The sequence below is a fragment of the Oncorhynchus tshawytscha genome, linkage group LG04 (assembly GCF_018296145.1).
Source record: "Oncorhynchus tshawytscha isolate Ot180627B linkage group LG04, Otsh_v2.0, whole genome shotgun sequence".
In the NCBI taxonomy this organism is placed as follows: domain Eukaryota; kingdom Metazoa; phylum Chordata; class Actinopteri; order Salmoniformes; family Salmonidae; genus Oncorhynchus; species Oncorhynchus tshawytscha.
This window is the reverse complement of record NC_056432.1, coordinates 24,753,383-24,770,362: the sequence shown is the minus strand read 5'-3', so window position 1 is coordinate 24,770,362 and position 16,980 is coordinate 24,753,383. Positions and strand designations below refer to the sequence as shown.

General features: G+C 40.8%; 1 protein-coding gene across 10 annotated transcripts in view; it reads left to right on the top strand.

The window, feature by feature from the left end:
- The window catches only part of LOC112248363 (nuclear receptor corepressor 2), a 195,439-nt gene that overhangs the window by 71,783 nt on the left and 106,676 nt on the right, over positions 1-16,980 (top strand). For all 10 annotated transcript variants that reach the window (XM_042320513.1, XM_042320512.1, XM_042320510.1 and 7 more), the window contains exon 4: positions 16,224-16,401. In XM_042320513.1, coding sequence (XP_042176447.1) covers positions 16,224-16,401 — 178 coding nt within the window. The remainder of the gene's footprint in view (positions 1-16,223; positions 16,402-16,980) is intronic.

Here is a 16,980-nt window from a genome sequence, read left to right as displayed (position 1 = left end):
AACCACTAGGCTATCCTGCCGCCCCATACCTGTTCCTAATGTTCTGTGCACTCAGTGTACAGTCGTGGCCAAAAGTTTTGAGAATGACACATATTGTGTCTTTAGATATTTTTGTCAGATGTTACTATGGAATACTGAAGTATAAGTACATGCATTTCATAAGTGTCAGACTTTTATTGACAATTACATGAAGTTGATGCAAAGAGTCAATATTTGCAGTGTTGACCCTTCTTTTACAAGACCTCTGCAATCTGCCCTGGCATGCTGTCAATTAACTTCTGGGCCACATCCTGACTGATGGCAGCCCATTCTTGCATAATCCATGCTTGGAGTTTGTGGGTTTTTGTTTGTTATTCTTTACTCATGGCTGTGTTCTTAGGCAAAATTGTGAGTGAGCCCACTCCCTTGGCTGAGAAGCAACCCCACACATGAATGGTCTCAGGATGCTTTACTGTTGGCATGACACAGGACTGATGGTAGCGCTCACCTTGTCTTCTCTGGGCAAGCTTTTTTACCGGATGCCCCAAACAATTGGAAAGGGGATTCATCAGAGAAAATGACTTTCCCCAGTCCTCAGCAGTCCAATCCCTGTACGTTTTGCAGAATATCAGTCTGTCCCTGTTGTTTTTCCTGAAGAGAAGTGGCTTCTTTGCTGCCCTTCTTGACACCAGGCCATCCTCCAAAAGTCTTCGCCTCACTGTGCGTGCAGATGCACTCACACCTGTCTGTTGCCATTCCTGAGCAAGCTCTGTACTGGTGGTGCCCCAATCCCGCAGCTGAATCAACTTTAGGAGACGGTCCTGGCGCTTGCTGGACTTTCTTGGGCGCACTGAAGCCTTCTTCACAACAATAGAACCGCTCTCCTTGAAGTTCTTGATGATCCGATAAAATATTGATTTAGGCGCAATCTTACTATCAGCAATATCCTTGCTTGTGAAGCCCTTTTTGTACAAAGCAATGATGACAGCACGTGTTTCCTTGCAGGTAACCGTGGTTGACAGAGGAAGAACAATGATTCCAAGCACCACCCTCCTTTAGAAGCTTCCAGTCTGTTTTTCAAACTCAATCAGCATGACAGTGTCCTCGTCAACACTCACACCTGTGTTAATGAGAGAATCATTGACATGTCGTCAGCTGGTCCTTTTGTGGCAGGGCTGAAATGCAGTGGGAATGTTTTTTGGGGATTCAGTTCATTTGCATGGCAAAGAGGGACTTGGCAATTAATTGCAATTCATCTGATCACCCTTCATAACATTCTGGAGTATATGCAAATTGCCATCATACAAACTGAGGCAGCAGACTTTGAAAATTAATATTTGTGTCATTCTCAAAACGTTTGGCCACGACTGTATATTTGTGGGTATGAATATAACAGAATAAAATACAAATAAAATGTATCAACACTACGTTATCAAGTTATATTTTGAAACCGAGCCCAAGCCCATGCTTTTTTGATCCAAGTTTAATCTCTTTCCTACCCTTACTCCACTTTGTTAGGGAGCAGGTGTAGGGTCTGACATTGAGAGTATCTTCATCATGATACCGATAAAAAATAATAGCAATCCTATTTTCAAACTCATGTGAGTATCGTGTTCATATTCCACAGCCTCCGTGTGCTTTTGGTACGCGATTGAGGCCTAGCCTTGATTTGGGTGACATTATTGCATACTAAATGTTTATGATCAGATAGAAACGAGAAAACGAATAGATAAGCCAAACCGCCTCCACTTATTTGCCCAGCTACAAACCAATTAACCAAATAGCCTATACAGATTGAGATTCTGTGAAACAAAATCACATGGATTGAGACAAGTCAGTGAAGTCCCAGGCTTTTGGTCGGGAGTAGTCCTAGGCTACGAAGCAACTGTGAGTGAAGAGCAAAAATATAAAACTTGTTAAACTACATAACATGCTGGCTAACTGTTCTAATAAAGGAGACAACTAGACACTATGGTCATGAGCAGCGCTCTCCTCAATTTCTCCAGCCTATTTCTAGTCTAACCAATATCAAAACAGAGATTCATTGAAACCCCAAAATATTACTTTTTATTTTATTTAGCAATACTGGTCCCCGCGCTTATCTCAAAGCGTCCCAATCAAAACTTTGCAGAAATTATCATCTAGTTGACCACACGGGGGTAAGCTATTGCTTAAAACGTATTACAATGATGAGATGACTTGGGGAGTTTAAGTAAGAAACAATTTCATACATGCCTTCAGTTGCATTAGCCTACTATTCCAATATCTTCGTCATTCAATGATATTTATTCCCACAGTAATTATTTATGAATCCATTCAGTTGTGGTTAAGATAACAGTTCATGCTTGGTGGTGGGCTATACAAAGGGATGGGAGAAGTGACATGCCTCGCAAAGTTTAGAACTGGCAGGAGGATGGTTAAATGGTGCTGCCTAGCATCCATCAAGAGTTTAAAACATAGTGCGTGCCAATACTGCCTCGGCATTACAGCTATGTTTCATACAAAGCCGTAGGCAGAAGTTTACAGAAATGATTGCTAGGTCGTTAGGTGGAAATATGTTTCTGCTTTGATATCGGCAATACCTTTCAGATAAGGAAAAGGCTAAATAAAGTTGGTGGGAAAATGTGTTAGTATGAAAGCGATGACATTTCAGCATCTAGGCCAACCTAAAAATGCCTCGAAGGCAGGCATTTAGAAAGTCATGGCCTCATATGGAACAGAGCAACATTTACCAGTGATTAACATTTACTGATGTAAGTAGTTAACCTATTATTCAAAGCTTTTCATTTCACAAAACATTGACGCAAACAGATGTCTTTTCCAGACCCTTGTTTATAAAGTTTATACTTATTGTTTGAATTGCCTGAGTTTGATGAATAGCATGTTTAAGTTTAAAACCACACATAAAGCAGACCATGACTTATCATATTACAGCCCAGCTCCCCCCTCCTTCCCCTCTACCCATGACTTTGGTCATGTAATTGTTAGCATTCCAGGCCACCCAGCTCTTTTCTGATTGTGTGGTACAGTACAGGGATGTTGCAGGGGAGGTCAGACTAGACGCCACACATGGTTTTGGGCTTTTGTGTGTGGCCTAGTGAGTACTGACCACTTGACAATGCAAAGCTCAACAAATTGAAGAACAACTAGGCTTTATGCTTTGTTTTATTGTAGTGTATTTGTCTGTCTGAAGGTCTTTTACTGAACTATGTACCTTTTACATTTTGGGGGTCTGTTTGATCTGCCTCAGTATTCCAGTCTACTGAAAAACTATGCTCCCTCTGAGTCATGGGCTTTAATTAGACACGCCAGTAGCTTATCATGTCAGACTGTACAGCAGACACAAGTAATATTTAAGGTCATTATGACTTTCAAGTTTTTAGCCAATCACCCAGGGTTTGTGTGCAGACATGGAAAGCATCAGGTAGGCTAGTATGCGAGGGCAGTATGCTGCTCTGAGTGAGTAAAATAATGAGTGGCCTAATTGTTCTCGTGTAGTTTCCTCGTTTTTTAGACCACTCACCGTGTTGGCCTTACAAATGGATGAGCTAAACATTAGTCATGTTGTCAAATCCCACAGCTCCCGAGGAACATTATCTGTTTTGAGTGTTTCATGGATTGCCACTTTTTCATGTAGCACAGTTGTGTTCCCAAGTGACGAAGCACTTCTACCACTGTACTGTGGGGTGGAGGAGCTCTCAGGAATGGATATTGGCAACCACTCGAAGGAGAAATCTGTCATCCTCAAAGAAACCAGCACAATGACTCAATATTACTCTGATACATCATATAGTCCTAATACACAATGGAACATTTTGTTAATAGAGGGCTTTTGTCTACCCACTAACATTGGACATGATCTGTGTGATTTGATTGAACAAACTTACAATTCTAAATAGTTTAAAAAATGTATTTATTACATTTTCATTTGCACAGAGCTGCCCTGGTGCCAGTTTGCCAATGTGTCCTCCTGCTAGTCTGCTAGAGGGCAATTCCACTGTAATGAAGTTGCGCTGAGACTCAGATTTGTCACTTAAAATGTACAGTGCCTTCCGAAAGTATTGACACTCCTTTTCCCACATTTTGTTGTGTTACAGCCTAAATAATAAATTGATTGAATTGAGATTTTATGCCACTGGCCTACAGGCTATTCCCCATAATGTCAAAATATAATTGCTTTACAAATTAATTAAAAATGAAAAAATGACATGTCTTGTGTCAATAAGTATTCAAATCCTATGATAATGCAAGCCTAAATATGTTCAGGAGTAAAGACGTGCTTAACAAGTCACATGCGTTGCATGGCCTCAGTCTGTGTGCAATAATAGTGTTGAATGATTTTTGCATGACTACCTCATATCTGTACCCCACACATACAAATACCTGTAAGGTCCCTCAGTCGAGCAGTGAATTTCAAACAGACACAATCACAAAGACCAGGGAGGTTTTCCAAAAAGCAGATATTGATATCCCTTTGAGCATGGTGAAGTTATTAATTACACTTTGGATGGTGTATCAATACACCCAGTCACTACAGAGATACAGGAGTTCTTCCTAGGATTGCACATTTTGGGGAATATTCAGAGGTGGAAACTTTCTGTGGGAATTAACAAGTGTATATATGGGAATTAATATTAATACAATTTAAATCTCAATGTTTTTTTAATTGGAAATAATAACCATATCATATGGAGACAGAAATATAAACCTTTTATCATAAGTAGACGTAATTGCAAATTATTAAATTCTTCCAATAGAAATGTAAAAAAACAATTGTTACAAATTGAACTTTAATTAAATGAGGTCACATGGGATGATTTCACTGAACAACAAAAGAAAGGGAATATTGAATGATCCCTAATGATCCATTGCATCTCCCAAAAACATTTTCAACATACATCTGTAAAGTGATTTAGAAACTAAAGCTTTGGTTGTCTTCCTCTCAGGCTTCCATGTCTTCTCCCTGAACTTCCTCAATGTCCGTCCACCTCTTGAACATCAGACTCTGAGGCCTCATTTTCACTGTCACTTTACAACCTTGTTGAGGATGGCTTGTTGTCAGGCTCAAAAAAACCTAAATTTGCCAGAAAGGCCACCAATTTTTCAACCCTTTTATCGGTCAGCCTGTTGCGTGCTTTGGTGTGTGTGTTCCCAAACAAGGACCAGTTGCGCTCTGAGGCGGTTGATGTTGGTGGGATTTGGAGGATGACAGGCAACAGTGGAAAGAGTCTCAGATCCACAAAGTCCCTTCCACCAGGTGGCTGATGAGATATGTTGGCACGACTGCCATGTTGCATCTCCATCCCAAAGCCCTTGCTTGGAAGTGTACTTTGCCAGACTGCCAAGAACCTTGCACTCATCCAGGCCAAGGTGGCGAGACAAGGTAGTGATGACACCATAGGCCTTGTTGATCTCTGCACCAGACAGGATGTTCTTGCCAGTGTACTTGGAGACCAACATGTATGCTGCAGCGTGTATGGGCTTCAGGCAGAAGTCTTCATGCTTTTGGATGTATTTCAGAACTGCAGTTTCCTCTGCTTGGAGCAACAGTGAAGTGGGCAGGGCAGTATGGATTTCTTCTCTTACATCTGCAGCCAGAGTCTGAACATCAGACAGGATGGCATTGTCGCCCTCAATCCATGCAATGGCACTGCTATGGGTTTCAGGAGTTTCATGCTGCTTTACCCCACTCTCTCCCAAAATACATTATCCAGGAGGATCCTCTTGATGGGGCTGTCCATATAGGCAGACTGGGATATGACCATTTCTTGGAGAGACTCCTTCCCCTCCAGGAGACTGTCAAACATGATGATGACACAAAATCAAATCAAATTTATTTATATAGCCCTTCTTACATCAGCTGATATCTCAAAGTGCTGTACAGAAACCCAGCCTAAAACCCCAAACAGCAAGCAATGCAGGTGTAGAAGCATGGTGGCTAGGAAAAACTCCCTAGAAAGGCCAAAACCTAGGAAGAAACCTAGAGAGGAACCAGGCTATGTTGGGTGGCCAGTCCTCTTCTGGCTGTGCCGGGTGGAGATTATATCAGAACATGGCCAAGATGTTCAAATGTTCATAAATGACCAGCATGGTCAAATAATAATCACAGGCAGAACAGTTGAAACTGGAGCAGCAGCACGGCCAGGTGGACTGGGGACAGCAAGGAGTCATCATGCCAGGTAGTCATGAGGCATGGTCCTAGGGCTCAGGTCGTCCGAAAGAAAGAGAGAATTAGAGAGAGCATACTTAAATTCACACAGGACACCGGATAGGACAGGAGAAGTACTCCAGATATAACAAACTGCCCCTAGACCCCGACACATAAACTACTGCAGCATAAATACTGGAGGCTGAGACAGGAGGGGTCAGGAGACACTGTGACCCCATCCGATGACACCCCCGGACAGGGCAAAACAGGAAGGATATAACCCCACCCACTTTGCCAAAGCACAGCCCCCACACCACTATCTTCAACCACCAACTTACCATCCTGGGACAAGGCCGAGTATAGCTCACAAAGATCTTCGCCACGGCACAACCCAAAGGGGGGTGGGCGCCAACCCAGACAGGAAGATCACATCAGTGACTCAACGCACCCCTCCTAGGGACGGTATGAAAGAGCCCTAGTAAGCGAGTGATTCAGCCCCTGTAATAGGGTTAGAGGCAGAGAATCCCTGTGGAAAGAGGGGAACCGGCCAGGCAGAGACAGCAAGGGCGGTTCGTTGCTCCAGAGCCTTTCCGTTCACCTTCACACTCCTGGGCCAGACTACACTCAATCATATGACCCACTGAAGAGATGCGTCTTCAGTAAAGACTTAAAGGTTGAGACCGAGTTTGCATCTCTCACATGGGTAGGCAGACCGTTCCATAAAAATGGAGCTCTATAGGAGAAAGCCCTGCCTCCAGCTGTTTGCTTAGAAATTCTAGGGACAATTAGGAGGCCTGCGTCTTGTGACCGTAGCGTACGTGTAGGTATGTACGGCAGGACCAAATCAGAGAGATGGGTAGGAGCAAGCCCATGTAATGCTTTGTAGGTTAGCAGTAAAACCTTGAAATCAGCCCTTGCCTTGACAGGAAGCCAGTGTAGGGAGGCTAGCACTGGAGTAATATGATCAATTATTTTGGTTCTAGTCAGGATTCTAGCAGCCGTATTTAGCACTAACTGAAGTTTATTTAGTGCTTTATCCGGGTGGCTGGGAAATAGAGCATTGCAGTAGTCTAACCTAGAAGTGACAAAAGCATGGATAATTTTTTCTGCATCATTTTTGGACAGAACGTTTCTGATTTTTGAACTGTTACGTAGATGGAAAAAAGCTGTCCTTGAAACAGTCTTCATATGTTCTTCAAAAGAGAGATCAGGGTCCAGAGTAACGCCGAGGTCCTTCACAGTTTTATTTGAGACGACTGTACAACCATTAAGATTAATTGTCAGATTCAACAGAATATATCTTTGTTTCTTGGGACCTAGAACAGGCATCTGTTTTGTCTGAGTTTAAAAGTAGAAAGTTTGCAGCAATCCATTTCCTTATGTCTGAAACACATGCTTCTAGCGAGGGCAATTTTGGGGCTTCACCATGTTTCATTGAAATGTACAGCTGTGTGTCATCTGCATAGCAGTGAAAGTTAACATTATGTTTTCGAATGACATCCCCAAGAGGTAAAATATATAGTGAAAACAATAGTGGTCCTAAAACGGAACCTTGAGGAACACCGACATTTACAGTTGATTTGTCAGGACAAACCATTCAGAGACAAACTGATATCTTTCCGACAGATAAGATCTAAACCAGGCCAGAACTTGTCCGTGTACACCAATTTGGGTTTCCAATCTCTCCAAAAGAATGTGGTGATCGATGGTATCAAAAGCAGCACTAAGGTCTAGGAGCACGAGGACAGATGCAGAGCCTCGGTCTGATGCCAGTAAAAGGTCATTTACCACCTTCACAAGTGCAGTCTCAGTGCTACGATGGGGTCTAAAACCAGACTGAAGCATTTCATATACATTGTTTGTCTTCAGGAAGGCAGAGTTGCTACGCAACAGCCTTTTCTAAAAATTTTGAGAGGAATGGAAGATTCGATATAGGCCGATAGTTTTTTATATTTTCTGGGTCAAGGTTTTGCTTTTTCAAGAGAGGCTTTATTACTGCCACTTTTAGTGAGTTTGGTACACATCCGGTGGATAGAGAGCCGTTTATTATGTTCAACATAGGAGGGCCAAGCACAGGAAGCAGCTCTTTCAGTAGTTTAGTTGGAATAGGGCCCAGTATGCAGCTTGAAGGTTTAGAGGCCATGATTATTTTCATCATTGTGTCAAGAGATTTAGTACTAAAACACTTGTGTCTCTCTTGATCTTAGGTCCTGGCAGAGTTGTGCAGACTCAGGACAACTGAGCTTTGAAGGAATACGCAGATTTAAAGAGGAGTCCGTAATTTGCTTTCTAATAATCATGATCTTTTCTTCAAAGAAGTTCATTAATTTATTACTGCTGAAGTGAAAGCATCCTCACTTTGGGAATGCTGCTTTTTAGTTAGCTTTGTGACCGTATCAAAAAGGAATTTGTTCTTATTTTCCTCAATTAAGTTGGAAAAATAGGATGATCGAGCAGCAGTAAGGGCTCTTCGATACTGCACGGTACTCTCTTTCCAAGCTAGTCGGAAGACTTCCAGTTTGGTGTGGCGCCATTTCCGTTCCAATTTTCTGGAAGCTTGCTTCAGAGCTTGGGTATTTTCTGTGTACCAGGGAGCTAGTTTCTTATGAGAAACGTTTTTAGTTTTTAGGGGTGCAACTGCATCTAGAGTATTGAGGACGGTTAAATTGAGTTCCTCAGTTAGGTGGTTAACTGATTTTTGTCCTCTGGCATCCTTGGGTAGACAGAGGGAGTCTGCAAGGACATCAAGGAATCTTTGTGTTGTCTGTGAATTTATAGCACGACTTTTGATGTTCCTTGGTTGGGGTCTGAGCAGATTATTTGTTGCAATTGCAAACGTAATAAAATGGTGGTCCGATAGTCCAGGATTATGAGGAAAAACATTAAGATCCACAACATTTATTCCATGGGACAAAACTAGGTCCAGAGTATGACTGTGACAGCGAGTAGGTCCAGAGACATGTTGGACAAAACCCACTGAGTCGGTGATGGCTCCGGAAGCCTTTTTGAGTGGGTCTGTGGACTTTTCCATGTGAATATTAAAGTTACCAAAGATTAGAATATTATCTGCTATGACTACAAGGTCCGATAGGAATTCAGGGAACTCAATGAGGAACGCTGTATATGACCCAGGAGGCCTGTAAACAGTAGCTATAAAAAGTGATTGAGAAGGCTGCATAGATTTCATGACTAGAAGCTCAAAAGACGAAAACGTCTTTTTTTTTTTTTTTGTAAATTGAAATTTGCTATCGTAAATGTTAGCAACACCTCCGCCTTTGTGGGATGCACGGGGGATATGGTCACTAGTCTAGCCAGGAGGTGAGGCCTCATTTAACACACTAAATTCATCAGGCTTAAGCCATGTTTCAGTCAGGCCAATCACATCAAGGTTATGATCAGTGATTAGTTCATTGACTATAATTGCCTTTGAAGTAAGGGATCTAACATTGTAGCCCTATTTTAAGATGTGAGGTATCATGATCTCTCAATAATGACAGGAATGGAGGTCTTGTCCTAGTGAGATTGCTAAGGCGAACACCACCATGTTTAGTTTTGCCCAACCTAGGTCGAGGCACAGACACGGTCTCACGGTCACTACCCCAACAGGTGTTGCTGGGCAGCTTCAATGTGGTGCTCTTCTCACTTTGCTTGGTGAGGTAGATTGCTGCTATAACTTGATGACCCTTCACATACCTAACCATTTCTTTGGCTTGCTTGTAGAGCGCATCCATTTTTTTCAGTGCCATGATGCCCTTGAGAAACAGATTCAATGCATCAGCAGCACAGCCAATGGGGGTGATGTGTGGGTAGGACTCTTCCACTTTAGACCAATCAGCCTTCATGTTCATAGCATTGTCTGTCACCAGTGAAAATACCTTCTGTGGTCCAAGGCCATTGATGACTGCCTTCAGCTCATCTGCAATGATGTGTCTGTTGTCCCTTGTGTCTGCTCTTGTAGAATACTGGTTGAGGGGTGGAGAAGATGTAGTTAATTATTGCTTGCCCACAAACATTCAACCACCCATCAGAGATGATTGCAATACAGTCTGCTTTCTCTATGATTTTCTTGACCTTCACTTGAACTCTGTTAAACTCTGCATCCAGCAAATGAGTAGATAAAGCATGTTTGGGTGGAGGGGTGTATGCTGGGTGAAGAACATTCAGAAATCTCTACCAATACACTGCCTTTGAGCATCAGAGGTGAACCAGTTGCATACACAGCTCAAGCAAGACATTCATCAGCATTTCTCTATGTTCCTCCATTGAGTAAAATAACTTCTGATTCCAGGAGGACCATGAGCTGTTGTCATCGATAAGGTGTCTGATTCATCATTTTCACCTCAAATAGAAGTAGAGGGACTTTTGTCAGAGGTTGCTTGTTGTGAGCGCTGAGGGAACTTTATGCACTTGGCCAGGTGATATTGCATCTTTGTTGCGTTCTTCACTTATGATTTAGCACAGTATTTGCAAATGTACACAGCTTTTCCTTCTACATTAGCTGCAGTGAAATGTCTCCACACATCAGATAGTGCCTGTGGCATGTTCCTGTAAAGATTAGGGGAAAAATGGCAAAAAGAATTCCATGTACAGATAAATAGTTAAGCAGATTAAGTTAGAAATAGTTACATAGTTAAGCAGATCAAGTTAGATTAAAAACAACTTCTTCGTAAGATAAATGTTTTTAAATGAAACATGTATGGACACAGGTGAATTAACACTTCAGTTAGCAGGCTCAAGCAAGCTAAAACCCACATGGTAGCAAAAACTAACCAGCAGAAATTGTTAACAAGTTAGACATGATTTAAACACACTTTGCTGTAGGCTACTATTTACTAGTTAACAAAAAATAATGTATGTCGTATAAAATATATTCACCACACCAGTATTGAAATCAAAACTTACCAGAAAGCATGTAGTCCTTGGCTCAGACAGTGTAGTAGTGTGGGCTCAATAGCATCTCATTAGTGTGCTAGATCTTGCGAATCAGCTGTACATGTGATGGAAGAATGTGTTGTGTATGCAGAGGGTTGCAATTCCATTGAATTGGGGACAGTTTAACCAAAATATGCCACAAGAAAGGACCTAGAATTACCTTGTTGACTTGTCAAGGTTGACTTGTCACGTTCTGATCTTATAACAAAAGAACTGTCTTTGTTTTAGTATGGTCAGGGTGTGGGTTGGGTGGGTTGTCTATGTTTGTTTTTCTATGTTTTGGGATTTCTGTGTTTGGCCTGGTATGGTTCTCAATCAGAGGCAGCTGTCAATCGTTGTCCCTGATTGAAAACCATACTTAGGTAGCCTGGTTTCACTTTTGAGTGGTGGGTGATTGTTTCCTGTGTCTGTGTTTGTACCATACAGGACTGTTTCGATTTTCGTTTGTTCATTCACGTTGTTATTTTGTATTTTTGTAGTGTTCAGTTTCATTATATTAAAATGGACACTTACCACGCCGCACATTGGTCCGACATCTCTTACTCCTCATCAGAAGAAGAGGACAATCGTTACATGCCTGTTATAAGCTAACTTTAAAAAAATGAATTTAACCAAACATCTCCCAATTCCCGGGCATAACTTCCCATGCAAAATTTCCAGAAACTTTCCTGAAATTTGCCGGAAGGTTTCTGACCCTTTGCAACCCTAGTCCTTCCTAACTCAGTTACCATAGAGGAAGGAATCATTAAGGACTGGGGAGTTTTTCAGGATAAAAAAAGAAACGGAATGGAGCTAAGCACAGACAAAGTCCTATAGGAAAACCTGGTTGTCTGCTTTCCACCAGACACTGGGAGATTCACTTACCTTTCAACTGGACAATAACCTAAAACATAAGGCTAACTCTACACTGGAGTACCAAGAAGACGGTGAATATTACTGAGTGGCCGAGTTATAGTTTTCACTTAAATCTGCTTGAAAACCAATGGCAATGCTCGAAAAGGGTTGTCTAGCGAATAGCCTTGGGCGGGATACCATATACCGGGGTATTTGGAAAAAGCCACGGCATGGTCAATACTGTCAACTATTTATTTGAAGTTTTTCAACCCCCCCAAATATTTGTAGCTACTTTTTAAGTTAATAACTGTAGTCACCTTGTGCAATATGTTAGGTCATAAAGCAGATTGCATTCTTAATTTCACCTGTCAGATTATTTTACATTATGTTTACTGTAATTCCCCAGAACTTTTGAGCCAGTCCTGTGTTTTTGTAAATAGCACAACGGGAGAAAGTGGTTCTATATAAGTGTTCTATATCTATCGGCAAGTCTCTTTTGTGCAGAGCACATGAGGTGAAGAAATTACACTTGTATGCAATTCACTACTAAATGTGTGCCTTCAGATATCTTAATGGCTTTCTGCAAGGAGTCAGAGCTCTGGATGAGTTATTGCTTCAGCTACAATTTCTTCCCCATGTGCTTCCTACTAGCATTTTTTTCTCCTCCGCTCTTCTCTCCGTACACATGCTGAGCTTCCTTCAGAAAAGCATGCATCACAACATTGTTCATTTGCACAGTTTCTCTCGTTCACTTTCCCTTGTAAATGTCCACAGTCACTGAACATGACATTTGGTAGCTACTAGCTATGCTTTATGAGCTGGATTTGCCTGATTTTTAGAGACCATATGACTCTATATACAAGGACTCGTCTTGGGCAGTATCCAGATTGTCATGCCTTCATACCGACCTTGTGCCATACCAGGATGTTCGGTAATACTAAGCACAAAGGGCAACGTTTTTAAACCCCACTCATACTCTGTAATCCGAAGGTTAGCATTGCTAACAAGTACATGTAAAATCCCATAGAGAATGCTAACGGTCTCATTGTGAACATTTTGTACTGTTTTTGACCTAAACTATACAAGTAATGCTACACAGTTTGCTGTATGCACAAAACAAATATTAGCCAGCAAGGCTCTTGATCCAGGAGGGGATTCTCTGCTGTTACCAAGCGAATGCTTGATTTTGGAAGACGCTAATCACTTAGCTAGATAGCTAACTAGTACATGTAAAATCCCATAGAAAATGCTAACTAAATGCAAACCAAATGTACAACTGCAGAGCATTTAGCACATTTTAGACAGTTAACTTAATAGTTAGAAGATATCTATCTTGCAAACATTTTGTTGTGAATTCCATACTGCAATTAGATCACCTGGCGCCTGCTGCACAATCGTGAGTGACTCACAAGGCTCCGGTCTCTTGTCATTATGTGCTTGTAAACAAACACTACGTGACTGGGGACCATTGTAATCTTCATGATAATGCGACAGATTAAATGAAGAACGCAATATTCTGTATCTCCTAAATTGTTTCACAAGTTGACTGAAGGTATTTACTTAAGTAGCTACAAATATTCAAATGTATAAAAAAAATCTAAGAAATAGTTTCAACGGGATTCACGTTATTTCCAAATACCCCGGTAAACGGTATATCGCCCAAGCCTAAGGACTACCTTTAACAATTTACACTGATACAACCGGTATAGACCGGTTACTGTGAAATGCTTACTTAAAAGCCCTTAACCAGCAATGCAGTTTTCAGAAAAATAAGTGTTTAAAAAAATAAGAGTTTACTAAATAAACTAAAGTTTTAAAAAAGTTACACCTTAAAATAACAATAACGAGGCAGTACCAGTACTGAGTCAATGTGCAGTGGTACTGGTTAGTCGAGGTAATTGAGGTAATATATATGTAGGGGTAAAGTGACTATGCATAGATAATAAACAGCGAGTAGCAGCAGCGTAAAATACAAAAATAGTCTGGCTAGCCATTTGATTAACTGTTCAGCAATCTTATGGATTGGGGGTAGAAGCTGTTAGAGCCTTTTGGACCAAGACTTGGCACTCCGGTACTGCTCACCGTGCGGTCGTAGAGAGAACAGTCTATGACTAGGGTGGCTGGAGTCTTTTTGACCATTTTTAGGGCCTTCCTCTGAAAGAGGAACAGTGCAGATGTGAAGTTTGGCAACAGAATTTTGGTAAAATATCCCTCAGTGTTTTTGTGACCATGTTTTCCTTAAACTCTGTTACATATCTGCTCCAATTAAGATTTGAAGATGTCTTCAAAAATAATGGTGTGTCAGCTATGACATGACACCTTGAGTTTGAAAAAATCTATTTTGGTTATTAAAGTGAAGTGGATTTACAGTCATTAACACAATTGCGAAATGCATAACAATGTATAGGAATGTCATAAAGTTCATGGCGATGTTTCCTAAATATGTACACATAGGTAGAAATGCAATATCCTCCTTTGCATATTTGGGTATTATTCTACACGCTGGCTATTAGTTTAATGAGCTCTGCCATTACCAGATCTGAACAAATCAGAGGTCTATGTTTCACAAGTTTGGACATCAAAGTATAACTCAGTAGAGTACAGCACAGGACAGTAGAGTCGAGTTCAGTACAGTACATTAGTGTACTCAACTCTAGTGTGCTCTACTGTGTACTGCACTGAACACTACTACACTCTATTTTACTCTACTGTACAGGACTGTACTGAACTATACTCTACTTTTCTTTACTATACTGTAATGTACTGAACTATACTCTACTTTTCTGTGGTCTACTGTGCTCTAATGTACTGTCCAAACTTGTGAAACATAGATATCTATGATTGGTACAGATTTGGTCTGGACCAGACAAGATCTGAATCATGGACCGTTGTTTGGGCTAAATGATGGCTGGTCCAGATGTCTGTGGATGCTGAAATCAAGGCTGGTGCGGACCAAAAAACGATGTCTGTGGATGTTGAAATCAAGGCTGGTGCGGACCAAAAAACGATGTCTGTGGATGTTGAAATCAAGGCCAGGGCAGATTGATGAAATGTAAACTACTTTTCAACGTCCAGTGTCAGTCGGTGCTCAGTGGTTGAGAATGCTGGTTACAGTAAATGGAAAGGGAGGGTGTGAGTAAGAGCCAGAAGAGGTGACATTAATTGGAGAGAAGAGAGAGAGGGAGGGGTTGTCCATACTTTTCACACTGCTTTGACCACCAGAAGACAGAAAGAGAACTGAGAACTTATCAGCTGAAAATAACAGTATGCCAGTGGAAGGGAGGACAGTAGCATGTGGCCCAACTGGTTGATGACTAAAACGATTTCCCATTGTAGCCAATTCAATGACCGATTTGGTAACATCATTTTGAGTTTTAATCACTTAATTATTCATATCAGAATTGATATCAGTAAAAACTCTAACTAATGGATGTTGGTTTTTGTTAACGGAATTTCAAGGTTCAAGGCAATGTTTCTTAAACGTACAGAAGGCAGAACAAATAATCCATCAAAACTATGAAATAACACATGGAATCATGTAGTAACCAAGAAAGTGTTTAACAAATCTAAATATATTTCATATTCTTCAAAGTAGCCACCCTTTGCCTTGATGATATTTATATTAGAATATTTTTTTATTTAAACTTTATTTAACTAGGCAAGTCAGTTAAGAACAAATTCTTATTTACAATGACGGCCTACCAAAAGGCCTCCTGCAGGGATGGGGGTCTGGATTAAATAAATAAATAAATACAACAAAAAATATATATAAGACAAAAGACATATTACGACAAGAGAGACACTACAACACAACGTAAAGAGAGACCTAAGACAACACCACAACATGGCAGCAACACATGACAACAACATTGTAGCAACACAACATGGTAGCAGCACAAAACATGGTACAAACATTATTGGGCACAGAAACCGCACAAAGGGCAAGAAGGTAGAGACAACAATACATCACGTGAAGCTGCCATAACTGTCACTAAGTGTGTCCATGAATGAGTCTTTGAATGAAGTGTTGGAGATAAAATGGTCCAGTTTTAAGACTTTTCTGCTAGACTCATTTTCAATCTATTTGACAAGAAATCAAAGCCTTTGTCTATTCCTAATTTTTAGAATGGAAAATAATTGAATACTGTATTTATGCCTTAATTTCTCCAAAATATAGAATCTTAGCTTTCATTTGACACCCAATTTGACATGCTCTTATGAACTTCACATGTTGGTGCTCATAGGTCATTTTACATGGAAATGACCTACACCATCAGTTAATTAATATAGATGTTAACCTGTCTTCTCTCCCTGTTCTTTCTCCTGACAGAGGTCAGGAGCAACACATCCGCTATGAGCACATCTACTTACCTGAGCCCAACAACCAATCAGAGGTGGAGTATGTTGAGATCAAGCGTCCCCGCCTGGACCTTGGGGCGGAGTCTCTCATGAGGCACTCATCCCACCGCCCACAACTTCCTCTGGGAGGGGCTGAGGACATGTCAAAGGTCAGTATTGATTACTTGACAGAAGGATCTCAAAGGCCAAAGTCGATTAAATCTCTTGAGGGACTTTCATTTTGAATTTTTTGTTTGAGTTCTGAAAGCTGGGTGATGCTGGCATGTCAAAGGTCACTGTTGGATTATGGACTAAAATGACTCCTGCTTTGATGTGTGTTTGGTTCAAAGTAGGGCTGACCCCAATTAGTTGACTGGTCAATTGTTTGTTTGTTAGGTGGTTGATCAAACAAGATTGTTTTAGTCGAGCAGTAATATATATATATATATATATATATATATATATATATATACAGTACCAGTCAAAGGTTTGGACACACCTACTCATTCAAGGGTTTTTCTTTATTTTTAATATTTTCTACATTGTAGAATAATAGTGAAGACATCAAAACGATGAAATAAAACATATGGAATAATGTAGTAAACAAAAAATTGCTAAAACAATCAAAATATATTTTATATTTGAGATCCTTCAAAGTAGCCACCCTTTGCCTTAATGACAGCTTTGCACACACTTGGCATTCTCTCAACCAGCTTCACCTGGAATGCTTTTCCAACAGTCTTGAAGAA